Here is a 17,692-nt window from a genome sequence, read left to right as displayed (position 1 = left end):
ATATGACTACATTTAATGTCCAGGCTAGCTCTCTGGAGGGCCTCAGGATCAGTCAGGGTCAGGATCAATCAAAGTCCTTGGTGTTAGGGAGAGAAGTTTAAGCAGGCAGGCAAGCTGCTACGTGGCTTGCCAAAGATGAAGTCTGGACTCTGGAGTCCAGAGCCTAAAGTCTCTCTCTTCCTAAACCTCTCTCCCTCAGCTCTCCAATCCTTGCCTATGATTACCTCCCTACCACACATTCAGCAAGCACCAATGGTGAGGAGAGCCATCACATCACCATCTCATCTAAATATATGTATATAGAACCATTATCTCACATCAAATACGTAATTAGCCTTAAGTGCTCTGCTGTCTCAGATTCAAGTACACTTTTTCAGAGTTTCTGCCCTCTACAACTACACACCTGTCAGATTGACTAACATGATAGGAAAAGATAATGACGAATGTTGGAGGAGATGTGGAAAGATTGGGACACCGATACATTGCTGGCGGAACTGTGAATGGATCCAATCATTCTGGAGAGCAGTTTGAAACGATGCTCAAAAAGTTATCAAACTGTGCATACCCTTTGATCCAGCAGTGTTTCTACTGGGATCACATTGCAAAGAGATCTTAAAAAAGGGAAAGGGATCCACATGTGCAAAAATGTTTGTGGCAGTCCTTTTTGTAGTGGCAAGAAACTGGAAACTGAGTGGATCCCATCAACTGGAGAATGGCTGAATAAATATATGGTATATGAACAATACTATTGTTCTGTAAGAAACGACCTGCAAGATGATTTCAGAGAGGCTTGGAGAGACCTACATGAACTGATGTTAAGTGAAATGAGCAGAACCAGGAGATCATCATACACGGCTACAAGAAGACTATATGATCATCAATTCTGGTGAACGTGGCTCTCTTAAACATTGAAATGATTCAAACCAGTTCCACTTGTTCAGTGATGAAGAGTGTGGAACACAAAATAGCACTCTCACTTTCTCTGTTGTTATTTCCTTGCATTTTGTTGTCTTTCTGTTTTTCTTTTTCTTTCTTGATCTGATTTTTCTTGTGCAACAATATAACTGTATGAATATGTGTACATATATTGGATCTACCATGTATTTCAACATATTTAACATGTAATGGACTACCTGCTAGCTAGGGGATGGGATGAGGGAAATAGGGAAAAATTTGGAACAAAAGGGTTAATGTTGTAAAAATTACTCATGCATATGCTTTGTAAATAAATATCTTTAATAAAAATAAAAAACAGGAGAATAGCTGAATAAATTATGATATATGAAGGTTAAGGAATATTATTGTTCTATAAAAAACAACCAGCAGGATGATTTCAGAGACGCCCGTGGAGACTTAAGTGAACTTGTGTTAACTGAAACGAGCAGAACCAGGAGATCATTATACACAGTTACAACAAGTCTATGATGATCAATTCTGATGGACATGGCTCTCCTCAACAATGAGATGATTCAAACCAGTTCCAATTGTTCAGTGATGAAGAGAGCCATCTACACACAGAAAGGGGATGATGGGAATTGAGTGTGGATCATAATATAGCATTCTCACTCTTTCTGTTGTTGTTTCCTTCTATTTGTTTTCTTTCCCATTTTTCCTGCTTGATTTGTGTTTTCTTTTGCAACAAGATAACTGTATTAATATGTATATGTATATTGGCTATAACATATATTTTAACATACTTTACATGTATTAGACTAACTGCCATCTAGAGGAGGGCGAAGGAGAAGGAGGGGATAATTTGAAACCAAAAGCTTTGCAGGAATCACTGTTAAAAAATTACTCATGCATATATTTTTTAAATAAAAAAGCTTTGATTAAAAAAAAAGAAAGAAAAATAGAAAAGTGATTGTCACCCAGCAAATATCTGCCTGGCAGGAAGGGTGAACTTGTCTACTCTTAAAGTTATGTGACTTGATATTCTCACATCCAACCTAAATGATGTATTTTAGGAGCTCATTTGTGGCCTCTACACAGGGTCTAAGCCCTATTCTGAAGCCATAGTGATTTCATGACAACATTCTCAAAGGCAAGCAATACAGGGAATTATCAATCAAGCCAACTTGGAATGTCCTGTGAATTCTGATTCCCCGATTCTCCATACTCTGTTTGAGCCAGACTCTCATCCAGTGGTCTTATGTGAAGCAGAATAACTTATTTTTTTCTGTCCTACACACATCAGAATTTTGTCATTCTGAAATGATCCTCTTTCCTTTTTGATCATAGCAATCCCCAATGAACATTCACTAAGTTTGTCCCTGACTGACTGACACAAAGACATGAGAAAATGGTCCACAGAAGACCGTAAGTCATTCAATCACTTGGCTAGCTCTCTTCCTGAGAAGAATCATAATATGTATCTGAATAAGATTTCTTTGTTTTGGAATGAGTAGGGGAGAAGAGAAATTTTTTTTTTTTTGCATTTTGGTTTCCTTATACAAAACACATGATAGGATGCAAAGACAGGATGAGCATTTATGAAATCTATGATAGTGAATATTCTGTTGGGATCTTGGTTAAATTGATAGGCCATTGGAGACCCTTTGAAATGGGCAATTCTGTGATTGTGAGAGGTGCTCTATCATTGACAAAGAAGACAAAAATAGAGAGAATTCACCAAGGCTTTGGATTCCATTGATTTCCAGGAAGCTTTATTTGGAATTGGATAAAAACTAAGACAAAGGCAAATCCACATGATGGGTAAATTGAGAAAGAAACCTCATTGCAAGCTGAGTAATAAAAGGTGATTATGAGCTAAACACATGGTCGATATTGTCTTCGTCAGTGACAGTGAGGATGTGGGGGAATTGTGAAGAATTGTATTGCATGGATATATATTAAATAAGAATTTGGTGTCCAAGTAAGAGAATGAAGGCAAGAAAACGATGGCATTGGGATGCTGAGTAGGTAGTGTTCATTGGAAACGGTCTCACGTGGATGAATGTGAGATACTGTTAGCCCTGAAGAAGGTGGTTTTGAATTAAATCAGTGGAAGAAATGATATGCTGCCAGTCTGAGAGAACATGGGGAAGGTGGGCATATGCAGACAGAGGTCAGCGGAGCTCAGCAGCAAGAGCCACAGCAGGTTGGGCGGCAGCAGGTGGTTCTGCAGCAAGTGGTCTGGCAGCAGATGGGGCGGCAGCAGCAGGGGCGGCAGCAGCTGGGGCGGCAGCAGCAGGGCTGGCAGCAGCAGGGGCGGCAGCAGGGCTGGCAGCAGCAGGGGCGGCAGCAGGGCTGGCAGCAGCTAGAAGTACAGCAGCTGGGGCGGCAGCAGCAGGGGCGGCAGCAGCTAGAACAGCAGCTGGGGCGGCAGCAGCAGGGTTGGCAACAGCTAGAAATGCAGCAGCAGGGGCGGCAGCATGGCTGGCAGCAGCAGCGGGAGCCACAACAGCCAGAGCCACAGCCTTGGCCACCGCAGGTGGAGCCACAACAGGAACTGACCATGGTGTTGGTGGTTTGAGGTTCTGGGTTGGTTGGCAGGTGAGGGGAGGTTCTTGAGTTTGGATGTCCCCTGATCTCAGAGACCTCTTTTATACCCACTTCTTCAGCAGTTGCTGGTGCCAGGTCCTGTTTATTTCCTTAATTTTTTTCTCGAGGAAAACATGATGACCAAATTAGTCAGTGCCAATTTTTAGTTGAAATGTTTTTATTGTAATGACTTTTCCCGTTATGATTTTCCAATGTATGATTTATTGCTGTATCACCCCCTCCTCTGTGATGTTTGCCTTAAAGCATTTGATCCTTATTCGGACAGCTCTCATGTGAAAGCTTTTTCCTTCTCTGAAGCTTAAAGATGCTTTTTTCATGCTCATCACCCTGGTTTTGTCCTCTGCGGCCAGGGAGAACAAACCTGCTTCCCGGCCTTAGCATGGCAGTTGGCTTAAGCATCATAAAGATTTCTCAGGGACCATCAATGCCTTATCTTGGGTAAAGAAATTGATGAAAACATTTCTCTCCTTCTTTTGTTTTTGGGTTGATGCCCACAAGAAGGCTGACCAATTGAGGAAGATTTTTCTCATTGGATAAAGTACAGGAAAACTTCCTAGTAAGGACACAAGTGGTTGATGATAGAGAGGTTGTGTGCTCCAACCAAGGAAATGGACCTGAATAGACTCGGAAAGAATAACTAGTGCTTTGCTGGTTATAAATTGAGATGAACATAATTGATCTGGAACTTGCTTCGAAGTCAATATCAGGGAAGTGACTGAGATAACTGTCCAACAACTGGTTGTGGTCTTAAGATATGCCAAAATAGAGGGAGCTATATGAGAGCAAAGAAGAAAAGAGCAGACAAAAGTACAGAAGAGCAGAGCATAGGAGAGGACATAGGAAGTTCAAGGAAGACCACAGAAAAGCAGGAAATGTGAGAAAGGGAGCTGACAGAACTGAAAAGAAAGGCGTCAAAAGATTAGGAAATGGAAGGGAGGGGATTTGCTGGGAAGGGGAAGGATTGTGAGGGAATAAATAAGAATTTGGAATAGATGAGGGGAGTAGAGGGAAGAGTGATAAAGGTAAGAAAAGGATAGCAAAGAGAAGACAAAAATCCACCTCCCTTGCCTCATGGTAGATATGGTGGAAAATGGGTATGACTCTGATCTACGGTTTCCTAATTTTGATGACCACTGTCTTTTTTCTCTTGATTTTTATTCTTTGAGATTTCCAATTATATATACAGAAAGAGGGAAGTCCTTTTATGAGTGATGTTGATTCAAGAGATAGCAAGTCAAATTGTAAACTTTTAAGTTCTGGCATGTTTCTAGAGACAATGCAAGGTGCACCCTGAACTCTGCCCTACCTCATTGCAATCAGTTTCCAGTAATGTTGCCACACAAACTGAGAAATGGCGGAACATACCAAAAAAAGGGAAAAAACACAATTTCCTACCCAAGACAATTTTGCAGGTTGAGAAGAAAAGTCTAATTACTTAAGTAAAAGAGAACTACAATTCAGGACTGGCTATGTCCTAGAAAGCTTGCTGTTGTCCTTGGGAGCAACTGAATCTCTGGTAGAAGTGATGGTTCCTGGACTTCTAAGGCAAAGAGGGAAAAGGATCCAGACAAGTGGGTAGAAGGTGATGACAGGGGACCATTTGCTGACTCCTAGTGTAGGACTAGCGTCAATCCTTGGATCTGGGTCTCACTCTTAGACCTCAGGCTCAGGACAATGCGGAGGATTGGTGTAGTATAACGTGTGCCATCAGGGGAGCTGGGTGCTGCACATAGTTAGTTGTAGGATATGTGACGATGTTTGCAGCAACTCATAGTCCAGAGCATAGTCCCTAAGAGCAATAAACATGGCTTTCCTGAAATCATACCATTCTGGAAGAACCAAACACTCAAACTGAGCCAGTAAGTGCCTCAGAAAAATGTCACCCACAAATCCTGAAAATTAGAAGGTTGCTCCTTCCACTCTGCTGGCAGAGTCCCACATTAGCCTAGGGTTAAAAGCTGAGGGATAGGATGGAGAAATGAGCAAACACAGAAAAGGAACCTAAGTAGAAAGTTACTAGGGTAACAGGCAAGATCCAAACTCAGAAGAAGACAACCAAATCAAAACGGTAACTTTCAAAGTCTCAGCAGAAAAGCTTTTCATTGGTCTCAGGCCATGGAAGAGCTCCAAAGATTGAATGCACCTCTTTCTCCTCCTCCTGGAGCCCACTTACAGATATCTGTGACCTCTGACTAGCATTACAAAGTTAGAGTGAAGTCGCAATGGAGAAGCTCAGAAACCTTCCTCCCAGCATTTGACAACAAACCAAGACAATCTATGAAAGAGAAAATTCTACATTTCTCCAAATCATCACTTTGTTAGGATACTCTAGCTTATGTGATTGTTAATTTAAAAAAAGTTTCACTTCCACTACACACCTGTCAGATTGGCTAGAGTGACAGGGAAAGATAATGTGGAATGTTGGAGGGGATGTGGGAAAACAGGGACACTGATACATTGTTGGTGGAATTGTGAACACATCCAGCCATTCTGGAGAGCGATTTGGAACTATGCTCAAAAAGTTATCAAACTGTGCATACCCTTTGATCCAGCAGTGTTTCCACTGGGCTTTTACCCCAAAGAGAGACTAAAGAAGGGAAAGGGACCTGTATGTGCCAAAATGTTTGTGGCAGCCCTATTTATAGTGGCTAGAAGCTGGAAAATGAATGGATGCCCATCAATTGGAGAATGGTTGAGTAAATTGTGGTATATGAACGTTATGGAATATTATTGTTCTGTAAGGAATGACCAGCAGGATGAAGACAGAGAGGACTGGCGAGATTTACATGAACTGATGCTAAGTGAAATGAGCAGAACCAGGAGATCATTATACACTTCGACAACGATATTGTATGAGGATGTATTCTGATGGAAGTGGATCTCTTCGATAAAGAGAGCTAATTCAGTTTCAATTGATCAAAGATGGGCAGAAGCAGCTACACCCAAAGAAAGAACATTGGGAGATGAATATAAACTGCTTGTATTTTTGTTTTTCTTCCCGGATCATTTATACCTTCTGAATCCAATTCTCCCTGTGCAACAAGAGAACTGTTCAGTTCTGCACACATATATTGTATCTAGGATATACTGTAACCTATTCAACATGTAAAGGATTGCTTGCCATCTGGGGGAGGGGGTGGAGGGAGGGAGGGGAAAAATCAGAACAGAAGTGTATGCAAGGGATAATGCTGTAAAAAATTATCCTGGCATGAGTTCTATCAATAAAAAGTTATTTAAAAAAAACATATGAGGGAAAAAAAAGTTTCACTTTCCCTAAGAGGCATGCCTTGAGTTCTGAGTGTCTTTTTCTGATCTGGGGAAATAATTGGCACTGCACACTCGTTTCCAAACTCTTTCAGGTGCTATTCAGCCATATGGTATGGCTGAGGGTCCAACTAGTAGAGATTCTGCCTGGGAAATAATATGATGAGGAAATCTGGGGAGAGTTCACACTCTCCCTGATGATATGAGAACAAAGGAATTCCAGAAGTGTAATTTTCATTGATTCCTTCCTCAAATAAATGAGTAAGTTTTCAAAATTGATAGTTTGACTGATGGGTCAGTGGAAAGATCCATTCATACAAATCTTTTCAGGAGGCAAACATAAACAAGTCATCCTTGGTTGAAGTTCCTGCCATTAGTCATCAAGAAATATGGGATGCAAGCATAGGAACCCAGAGACTTCTTGATGAGGATTCTGGAATCCTAGAGATGCTTTCTGTTGCCTCGGGTAGTATTTTCCACCTGAGAGGAAGATGGAGTAGATCAGCACTGTTAAACCTCAGGAGGCATTTTGTTCTTTCCTAGCTAACAGCTCTGGGAAGAAAGCAGACTGTGTCCTGATTCATAGAAGACAGTCATTGTGCTTTGTTCTCCTTTTTGGGATCACATCCTAGCATCTAGGCACTTATTCTATGGGTACTGCATATCTTTCAGTTTAGAATTTCCTACTCTAGCTCTGAAAGAATCCTTATGTATTGTGAATAAAGGAATGTCATAAGTTGCAGAATGATATACAGCAAACAGGACTGTATAAGGACTCTAATGTTGAGGACATTAGCTTCCATGAAAGTTGAACAAGTGGAAGAATTTGCTTCAGTACTTGAGGCAAGGTGGTATACTTCTTATTCCTTCCCTGGGTACTTTGGCCAGTGAGAAAAAGAATAAGTCCAGGTAAGGTCAACAAGGCCCAACCATAGTGATAGACCTTACTAAGCTTGAAACTCTACTAGCATAACCTTTATATATTCTGGATCACCTCAAAATCATGAATAAAAGAAGTTTAAAAGTAATGAAATGGACATTTCCATACATGGAATTCTCTGCCAAGATTCAGGAATCCCTGGAAAGCCTTTTTAACTTGCCTTTGGTGAGCTCAAATCTGATAAGCATTGTACAAGTTGGCCAAATCTTTCAGACATGATGTACCTGGAAATAAAAGCACTGGTACACAAAGGATTGAGGGGAATCAGAAGTGAATAGGCTAAGTAAATCTTAATATGAATTCTTATTGCTGCTTCCAGTTGAAAGATGAGTACTTACTAGCTATTCCAGCATGATTTGTGATAGTAAGTTAATTCAAACCTCCAACTCTACCATGGACACAATTTATTCACAAGTCAAAGACTTCAAAAAATCTCTGGAACAAGCTGTGTTCAAAAGGAGGAATGAATGTGTTGGACCCTGAACATTTCTGTGCAGTAGATGTGGAATGATCTCACTTTTTATTTATTGGCATGAGTAGGCCTGTTTTCCTGCATATTCAAGGATAAATGTGCAACACAGAGCTACCATGACTTGAATTGTAGTGACTTGTTCAGTTCACAAAAGTTCCAGGATGTACGTGCTATATAGTCATTCTTTGTACAAAGATTAATGGAGGGGACAACTAAGTGGTTTCTTGGTCAACAACTATAATCTCTTTCTTTTGAAGTCACTGAATTCCTAGTATGACACTGTTACACTTAGCCCAGGTTTAATTTTACCCATTTCCATGAAAGAAAAATACTTGGTACCATGAAAACTTTTCTTAGACTGCTTGAATTCAAAGAAAATAATGACACCTTTGGTCATATTTTAAATGTTTTTTTTTTTTTCCTGAAGGTTCAAAGTTCACCTTAAGTAAATCTGTATCTCTCCTATAGAAATAGATAGGTAGGCAGGTAGACAGGTAGGTAGATAGATAGATGAATAATTAGCTAGCTAGCTAGTTAGTTTGAAAAGATAGATAGATAGATGATACATGAATAGATGGATGGATGGACAGAAGTAGGGAGGGTAACTGAATGGATGGATGGATGCATGGATAGATGGATCCTCCCGCCTTAAAGCCACAAGAGTATCTTGAAAAAGGGTTAAATCTGTGTCCTTCCTATTGGAACTTTAGCAGAGAAGGAGTCTGGTGACTGTTCTAGCACCATGCTCTTCATGAGCATCCTTAAATTTCAAATTCTCCTCTTCAGCAGGCATTAAAATTACTCTGAATGGGACATGCTGACCACCAAAGGACATTTTTTTAAAAATTAAAAGTAAGAAAATATTCTCTGGAATTGGTTTCAGACTTTTTAGGTCCTCCTGTTTTAAGTCATCTTGAATCAGTGTGGACTGTACAATTGTCCTTTGTAATTCTGAGCATGTTGAAACTTTACCAGTGATCTCCTTTTGCTCTTCTGCGAATTCCTATTTATTGTGTCCAGCCCGAGAATTTTTCTGAAGATGTCTTGCTGATGTCTGCTACTATTCTATCACCTCCCTCAGCAAACTCCAGGAATCAATGTCAGCACTGCTTCTGGAGCTGGTGTTCAGTGCTGAAAAAGGTTTTAGACCACCTCTGACATGGCTGGTTCAGTCTTTTTCCAGTCCCACTTTGCTGATCCTTGAAGGTTCTAGGGAGTCATCATCACTGCTTACTCTGTGGCATGCAAGGGACTTGGAGGAACTGTTTTATTCACTGCTGCTGCCACCCCCTAATGTTTATTTTTAACATGAAAAGCAGAAAGGAGCTCACACAGTCAGTTGTTTCTATGACCAATAGAAATCTCAGTCAAGCTGAACTCCATTGTCCATCAATGATCATCAATGACTCAGAAAGGATTGCCAGGAAGCCCACTGTCCCCATATCTATTCATTACTTTAATTGTACGTGAAATGTCAGTGAATTGCTCAATATATGTATGAAGCGATTATTATGTTCCAGGTACAATATTATGCCCTGGGGATACAAATAATGGAGACACCACATAAATCAATTATGCAAAAACAAGCTATATGTAAATTGGAATTAAGGGACAAGAGGGGTAGGCATTAGAATTTAGGGGAATCCAGACTTTTCTCAAGTCCATTTAGCTCTAGAAACAAGGAACAACTTACTAGGAACATTTTCATGTTTTCAGGAACACCTCCTAAAAGTATCTTCACCAAATATGAACTATATCTGTCTGTGAGTCACAGGATGATACATAGACAGGAGAGAGTGACATCAAAGGCTGGCCTATGGCTGTCTGTCACATGAGCACTAGAAGTTGGAGGCAGGAAAAAATAAACAGAGGTGATAGCCTTAACTTGATTCAAAAGAAAAGCTCACATCACATGTTCAGAAATAGATGGGGAGAATGGCCTGTGAGGTCACGTCCAATTCTAATATTCTCTGTGACCCAGTGGTATGGATTTAAACTGATATAGAGAAAAGTGGATGAATCCTAACAGGTTAGAGGAAATAATTTTTCCCCTCATTAAAGAAATTAGCCAATTTGAGGCTCATTTTCCCCTTCTTGCTAAACAATAATGAGGAAATAAGCTATTACTGGTGATGATGACTGTCATTCAGGATAGTATAAAAGAGCCCTGTAGGGTTAGGAGACTTAAAAACAAGTCATTCACTCACCTGGAAACAAACCAGACACTCAATCCACCAACACCATGTCCTGTTGTGGCTCCACCTGCTGTGGCCAAAGCTGTGGCTCTGGCTGCTGTACCCCCTGCTGCTGCCGAACTTGCTGCTGCTTCCGGCCTCCCTGCTACCAGAGCACCTGTTGCAGGACCACCTGCTACAGGCCCACCTGCATTGTGTCCACCTGCTGCCGCCCCAGCTGCTGCGGATCCAGCTGCTGCCAGCCCTGCTGCCGCCCCAGCTGCTGCCAGCCCTGCTGCCGCCCCAGCTGCTGCGGGTCCAGCTGCTGCCAGCCCTGCTGTGGGTCCAGCTGCTGCCAGCCCTGCTGCCGCCCTAGCTGTTGTATTTCCAGCTGCTGCCAGCCCTGCTGCCGCCCTAGCTGCTGCGGGTCCAGTTGCTGCCAGCCCTGCTGCGGGTCCAGCTGCTGTGGGTCCAGCTGCTGTCAGCCTTGCTGCCGCCCTACTTGCTGCCAAACCACCTGCTGTAGAACTACCTGCTGCCGCCCAGCCTGCTGTGGTTCCTCTTGCTGCTAAATGTATGGATTGCTCACTATTTTCACCCCATTCCAGAGAGGTATCAGTTCCTTTACTGATGTGACTCAGTATGAGTAAAGTTTGTACAATCAGCCAATTATAAGCTGATCACAAGAGATCCATTTGGAAACCTCCATCAGTGTTTCCTTCTTCAGTGCAAGCCATCACCTCTCTGTTCTTCTTTTCCTCTTGCATGATCAACAGCTTTTAATTTAATTTTAAGCCTCCCAAGTCAAACTCTAATCTGATCCTCCAACCTTCTGTCTTTCTTCTTGGCCTTCAATTCACCAGATTATGCTGTTATGAGAAGAAAATTAACTGCTCTCACTCTACGATTTTAGGACTGAGATTCCAAAAATGTTTCCTTCCTCGATTCCCTCTTATGCTGATTTTCCATTGCCTTCATGCTTGGCAATTTCTAAATAAAACTCAGGTCTCCTGGCAATAAACAAGCAAACAAAAAAGCAAAGTGGCCTTGCTAATTCTTTTGTACTTTGTGTTCTTTCTTAGTACATGGGCAATTCACAGACTCACATAGTCACGGGACTTCAGATTTCAAAGTATCCTTAGCACCCATTTAATTCCTCTACTCAAAGACCTTCACTTTTAAAAAATAAAGTTTTGGAGGTGGAGCCAAGATGGTGAAGTACAAGTTTACCAAACTGCTCCAAATTCCTTTAAATAATTACTTTTAAACACATTTTTAGAACTTCAGATTACCCAAAAGATAGAGTAGAACATTTTCTAGTCAAAGGCAACTTAGAAGCTCAGCAGAAAAGCTCTGTGATACTAGGGTGGGTATCTTGTGGCAGGACAGACTCGTACAGCCCCTAACTCAGCCCTAGCCTGGATCAGCAGCAATACTGGTAGCTTCCAGAATTCTCAGGCTAGAGACACCAAAGTGACCCTGGAAGATCAGTAAAAATAGGAACCACAGCCCAGTGTGTAATCCCAGCACAGCCCCAGTCTGTCCTGTCCTGACCTCTGAATCAGCAGCAGTGCTGAAGGCTTCTGGACCTCTGAGCCTGGAACACCAGGGAAGTCCAAAGTTAGTGGAGACGATCTAGGGCAATGAGGTGGGGATCTGATGTGCAGTTTCAGCACCACCCCAGTTAGTGGAGCCCCAGCCCTGGCCAGTGGAGTTCCAACCCCAGCCAGCACACTAGATCTTACAGCTACAGTGGGCTGTAATACCTACCAGCAAGAGGGCAGAAAGGAGTGCTTGTGGTCCGATTCCTAGAAGGATTTTTGAAAACAGCTGCACAAAACCCCTGAAGTGCAGTGCACCTTCCACCATGGAAACAGAAGCCTACTCTAACAAACAGTTAAAAGCAGAGTAATAAACTAGGAAAATGAGCAGAAAGTCAAAAAAGTTTCTGACCATTGAAAGTTAACATGTTGACAAAAGAAGATCAAAATACACTGTCGGAAGATGATAACCTTTGGCTCCTACATGCAAAGCCTCCAGGAAAACAACAAATTTGGCTCCAGCAATCGAAGAGCTAAAAGGAGATTTTGAAAATGAAGTTAAGAGACAGAGAGGAAAGATTAAAGAAAGAATTGAGAAAAAGTGCAAAAGAATATACAAAAAGCTAATAAGGATAAGAATACCTTCAAAAGCAAAATTGGTTAATTGGGAAAGGAGGTACAAAAGTTCACTGAGGGGAAAAAAAATAGAATTGAGCAAATGGAAGCTAATGACTATGAAAAATCAAGATACAATAAAGTAAAACAAAAAAGAAAAAGAAAAAGAAAAACCGATCCAGGAGAGATAATTTAAAAATTATTTGTCTACCTGAAAGTCATGATGCAAAAAAGAACATGTACATCATCTTTTAAGAAATTTGTCTTAATATTTAACACTTCCTGGCTCTGTGACCTGGGCAAGGCACTTAGCCCCAATTGCCTCAAGAAAAAAAAAAGAAGAGATTTGTCAAAGAAAACTGTCCTGACATTCTAGAACCAGAGGTAAAATAGAATATACCAATCACTTCCTGAAAAAGATACCAAAATAAAAACTCCCAGGAATATTATGGCCAATTTCTGGAACTCCCAGATCAAAGAGAAAATATCGCAAGCATCAGAAAGGAAAAAAAAATTCAAGTATAGTGGAACCACAGTCAGGATAACACAAGATTTAGTAGCTTCTAAATTCAAGGACTGAAGGGCTTGCTTGTAATATGATATTCCAGAGAGCAATGGAACTAGGTTTGCAAACAAAAATCACCTACGCCAGAAAAACAGATTATAATCCTTCAGAGGAAAAGGTGGTCATTCAATGAAACAAAGAATTTTCAAGTGTTTATGATGAAAAGACCAGAGCTGAATGGAAATTTTGATTTGCAAATACAGGACTGTGAGAAGCATAAGGAGATAATCAGGAAAATAATAGCATAATAGTCTTAAGGCTTACCTGTTTACATTCTTACATGGAAAGATGATATTTGTAACTCATTAGAACATTCTTATTATTATGGCATTTAGAAGGAGTATATTTAGACAGAGGGCATGAGTGAGTTGAATATGAAGGGATAATTTTTTTTAATGAAATTAAGGGATAAAAGAGGAATGTACTAGGGGAAAGGGAAAGGAAGAAGTGGAATGGTGCAAATTATCTGTCATTTAAAAAAAGAGGCAAGAAAAAGCTTTTACAGTGGAAAAGAAGAGGGAGAGAAGAGGGGGAATGAGTGAACCTTACTCTCATCAGAATTGGATCAAATAGGAAATAACATACATACTCAATAGGGGTATAGAAATCCATCTTACTCTGCAGGGATAGCCATCCTTATCTCGGATCAAGCAAAAGCAAAAATTGATCTAATTAAAAAAGATAAGGAAGGAAGCTATATCTTGCTAAAGGGTAGCATAAATAATGAAACAATATGAATATTAGACATATATGCACCAAGTGGTGTAGCATCTAAATTCTTAAAAGAGAAATTTAGAGAGCTGTGAGAAGAAATAGACAGCAAAACTATGATAGTGGGAGATCTCAACCTTGCACTCTCAAAATTAGATAAATCAAACCACAAAACAAATAAGAAAGAAGTCAAAGAGGTAAATAGGATACCAGAAAAGTTAGGTATGGTAGATCTTTTGAGAAAACTAAATGGAGACAGAAAGGAGTACACTTTCTTCTCAGCAATTCATGGAACCTATACAAAAACTGACGCTATGTTAGCACATAAAAACCTCAAATTAAAATGTAGAAAGGCAGAAATAGTAAGTGCATCCTTTTCAGATCATGATGCAATAAAAATTACATTCAGTAAAAATCCAGGGAAAAATAGACCCCAAAAATAATTGGAAATTAAATAATCTCATCCTAAAGAATGATTGGGTGAAACAGCAAATCGTAGACATAATTAATAATTTTATCCAAGAAAATGACAATAATGAGATATCATACCAAAATGTGTGGGATGCAGCCAAAGCAGTAATAAGGGGAAATTTTATATCTCTCGAGGCCTACTTGCATAAAATAGAGAAAGAGAAGATCAATGAATTGGGCTTGCAACTAAAAATGCTAGAAAAGGAACAAATTAAAACCCCCCAGTCAAACACTAAACTTGAAATTCTAAAAATAAAGGGAGAGATTAATAAAATTGAAAGTTAAAAAAATAAAACCTATTGAATTAATAAATAATAAATAAACTAATAAATTAATAAAAACTAAGAGTTGGTTTTATGAAAAAAAAATTATAAATCCTTAGTAAATCTGATTTAAAAAAGGAAAGAGGAAAATCAAATTGTTAGTCTTAAAAATGAAAACGGAGAACTTGCCACTAATGAAGAGGAAATTAGAGCAATAATTAGAAGTTATTTTGCCCATTATGCCAATAAATTCGATAACTTAAATGAAATGGAAGAATACCTTCAAAAATGTAGCTTGCCCAGATTAACAGAGAAAGAAGTAAATTGGTTAAACAGTCCCATTTTAGAAAAAGAAATAGAACAAGCTATTAATCAACTCTTTAAGAAAAAATCCCCAGGACCAGATGGATTTGCATGTGAATTCTACCAAACATTTAAAGAACAATTAACTCCAATGCTATATAAACTATTTGAAAAAATAGGGGATGAGAGAGTCCTACCAAATTCCTATTATGACACAGACATGGTACTGATACCTATACCAGATAGGTTGAAAACAGAGAAAGGAAATTATAGACCAATCTTCCTAATGAATATTGATGCGAAAATCTTAAATAAAATATTAGCAAAAAGATTACAGAAAATCATCCCCAGGATAATACAACATGATCAAGTAGGATATATACGAGGAATACAGTGCTGGTTCAATATTAGGAAAACTATTAGCATAATTGATTACATCAATAATCAAATTAACAAAAACCATATGATCATCTCAATAGATGCAGAAAAAGCATTTGATAAAAAATACAACATCCATTCCTCATAAAAACACTTGAGAGTATAGGAATAAATGGATTTTTCCTTAAAATAGTCAGAAGCATCTATTTAAAACCATCAGTTAGCATCATATTTAATGGGGATTAAACTGGAACCATTCCCAATAACATCAGAAGTGAAACAAAATTACCCCTATCACCATTACTATTCAATATTGTATTAGAAATGCTAGCCTTGGCAATAAGAGTTGAGAAAGAGATTAAAGGAATTAGAGTAAGTAATGAGGAAACCAAATTATCATTCTTTGCAGATGATATGGGATTACAGAACTCCAGAGATTCTACTAAAAAGCTATTAGAAATAATCCACAACTTTAGCAAAGTTGCAGGATACAAAACAAATCCACATAAATCCTTAGCATTTATATACATCACCAACAAAATCCAACAGCAAGAGATACAAAGAGAAATTCCATTTAAAATAACTGTCGATAGCATAAAATATTTGGGAATCTATCTACCAAAGGAAAGTTAGGAATTGTATGAGCAAAACTACAAAACACTTTCCACACACAAAAAAGTCAGATTTAAATAACTGGAAAAATATTAAGTGCTCTTGGATAGGCCGAGCGAATATAATAAAGATGACAATACTACAATAACTCCCAACAGCAGACTCCCAAGAAACTATTTTAATGACCTAGAAAAAAATAATCTTTTGCTTGACTGATTCTTCTTGTCTCCTCGAGTCATTCAATTCCAATTGTTCGATTCTGATTTTCAGTGAAGTATTTTCTTCACTCACTCTTTTAAAATCTTTTTCTAATTGTCCCATTGAGTTCTTTTGTTCTGTGGAATTTTTTTCCATTTCGCCAATTTTGTTTTTTAGAGAGCTATTTTCTGTTTCCAGTTCACCAATCCTATTTTTCAAGGATTTTATTTCTTTATCTACTCTCTCTTTAACTGACTTCTCCAGGCTCTTTTGCCATTTTTCTTCTAGCTCCCTTGTGAGAGCCTTTTAAATTTCCTCCATGAGATTCATCTGTGTTGAGGAACAGATGATCTCCTCCTTTGGGGATTCACCTGGAGACTGTCTGTTTTTAGTCTCCTCAGGATTTAGAGTCTGCTCTCTATTTGTATAGAAGCTGTCAAGGGTTAAAGTCCTCTTCAGTTTCTTGCTCATTCTGTCTAATAATCAAAGACAAACTAGCAAAGAAAAGAAGAAAAAACTGAAGTCTTTCTTTGGGGGAGGGGCTGGGTGGTATTACCGAGCTTCCTTTACAGACTGGGGGGGGGGGGGCAGCAGTGAGGAACTAGCCCTACTGTGCTGCGCCTGCGCTCTGAGATCCCAGAGCGTGCTGAGTCACTGTGGGGGGAGAGGGGGGGAGGGGAGTGGCCAGGTCCCGAGAGACTCCAGCTGTTTGGGGTTGTATTCTTCACCCTCCGTGTTTTTAGCTTCTCTGCTGGGCTGCTGACTTGCTGCCGGAGCAAAGTATCCAGTCCTGTAGCGAAGCTCTCCCCGCAGAGATGGCTGCGATCACTCCCCACCCCCTCTCAGCTCTGCTCCCGTGCTCTCACTGCCGCTGCCCTCAGCCTGCGCCCGATCTAAAACCGTCCCAGCCCTCCAGTAGAAACAGACCTTTCTTGGCGAATCTCAAGGATGGCTTCTCTTGGTAACTATTTGTGGGTTTTTTTTTTTCAGTCAAGCATTAATTCAGAGGCTTGTAATGAAATGGATAGTGAGAGAAAGCGCGGAGCTACACAGCTATGTGCCTCCTCTCCGCCATCTTAACAGGAAGTCCAATTGCCAAACCTTTTGCTTTGAACTACTCTTAATGCCCATTCATTGACAGCACAGCTAGGCCACACTTACCCATCTTCGGGCACCAACACAGATCCCACCGAGACAGAGCACCAGGAGGTAGGGGTGAAGCAAAAGAGAACTTTATTCTTAGATAGCACATATTTATACCCCCCTGAGGTTCTGGAGGAAAGGGAGGTCCTCTAGGAACCTGGCATAATGGGATTGGCCTGAGAAGAAGGAGGGAGGCATGCTAGGCTTTGAGGATGCTAAGGAGGGAGGCGTGATACCTGGGGTCAGACACCACCTCCTGATGCTAAGCCCCACCTCCACGTAGGACTCGCCTGTGCCTTGCTACCTCTGGTACCTCACGTCCTCCCACATGCCTTGAGCTGCATTCCTTGCTTCTAGAGGCTTTTTAACCTTTACATCTCCCCCTCTTTTTTTTAATAAGACCACATGGTCTCATATTGATGAATGAGAAGCTCTTCCATAAGCACCTTTAAAGAATTTTTTTAAAGAATATGTATAAAGCATCCTAGAAAAGTAGGCAAAAGCAAAAGAAGCAACAGTACAAAATAGCTACATAGAG

The 17,692-nt window shown here is 40.1% G+C and overlaps 2 protein-coding genes across 2 annotated transcripts in view; one reads left to right on the top strand and one right to left on the bottom strand.

Annotated features, from left to right (window-relative positions):
* Window positions 1–11,374, top strand: part of LOC127560166 (keratin-associated protein 4-4-like) — a 33,010-nt gene extending 21,636 nt beyond the window's left edge. The window contains exon 2 of the mRNA XM_051994519.1: window positions 10,524–11,374. Within this exon, the coding sequence (XP_051850479.1) occupies window positions 10,524–10,926 (403 nt within the window). The 3' untranslated portion in view covers window positions 10,927–11,374. The remainder of the gene's footprint in view (window positions 1–10,523) is intronic.
* Window positions 2,337–3,624, bottom strand: LOC127560171 (keratin-associated protein 5-5-like). Its single transcript, XM_051994523.1, has one exon. The coding sequence runs from the start codon at window positions 3,457–3,459 to the stop codon at window positions 3,079–3,081; it is 381 nt and encodes a 126-aa protein (XP_051850483.1). The 5' UTR covers window positions 3,460–3,624; the 3' UTR covers window positions 2,337–3,078.
* Window positions 11,375–17,692: the final 6,318 nt, after the last annotated feature.

The sequence above is a fragment of the Antechinus flavipes genome, chromosome 4 (assembly GCF_016432865.1).
Source record: "Antechinus flavipes isolate AdamAnt ecotype Samford, QLD, Australia chromosome 4, AdamAnt_v2, whole genome shotgun sequence".
NCBI classification, from domain to species: Eukaryota; Metazoa; Chordata; class Mammalia; order Dasyuromorphia; family Dasyuridae; genus Antechinus; species Antechinus flavipes.
This window is presented reverse-complemented; position numbering and strand designations above follow the sequence as displayed.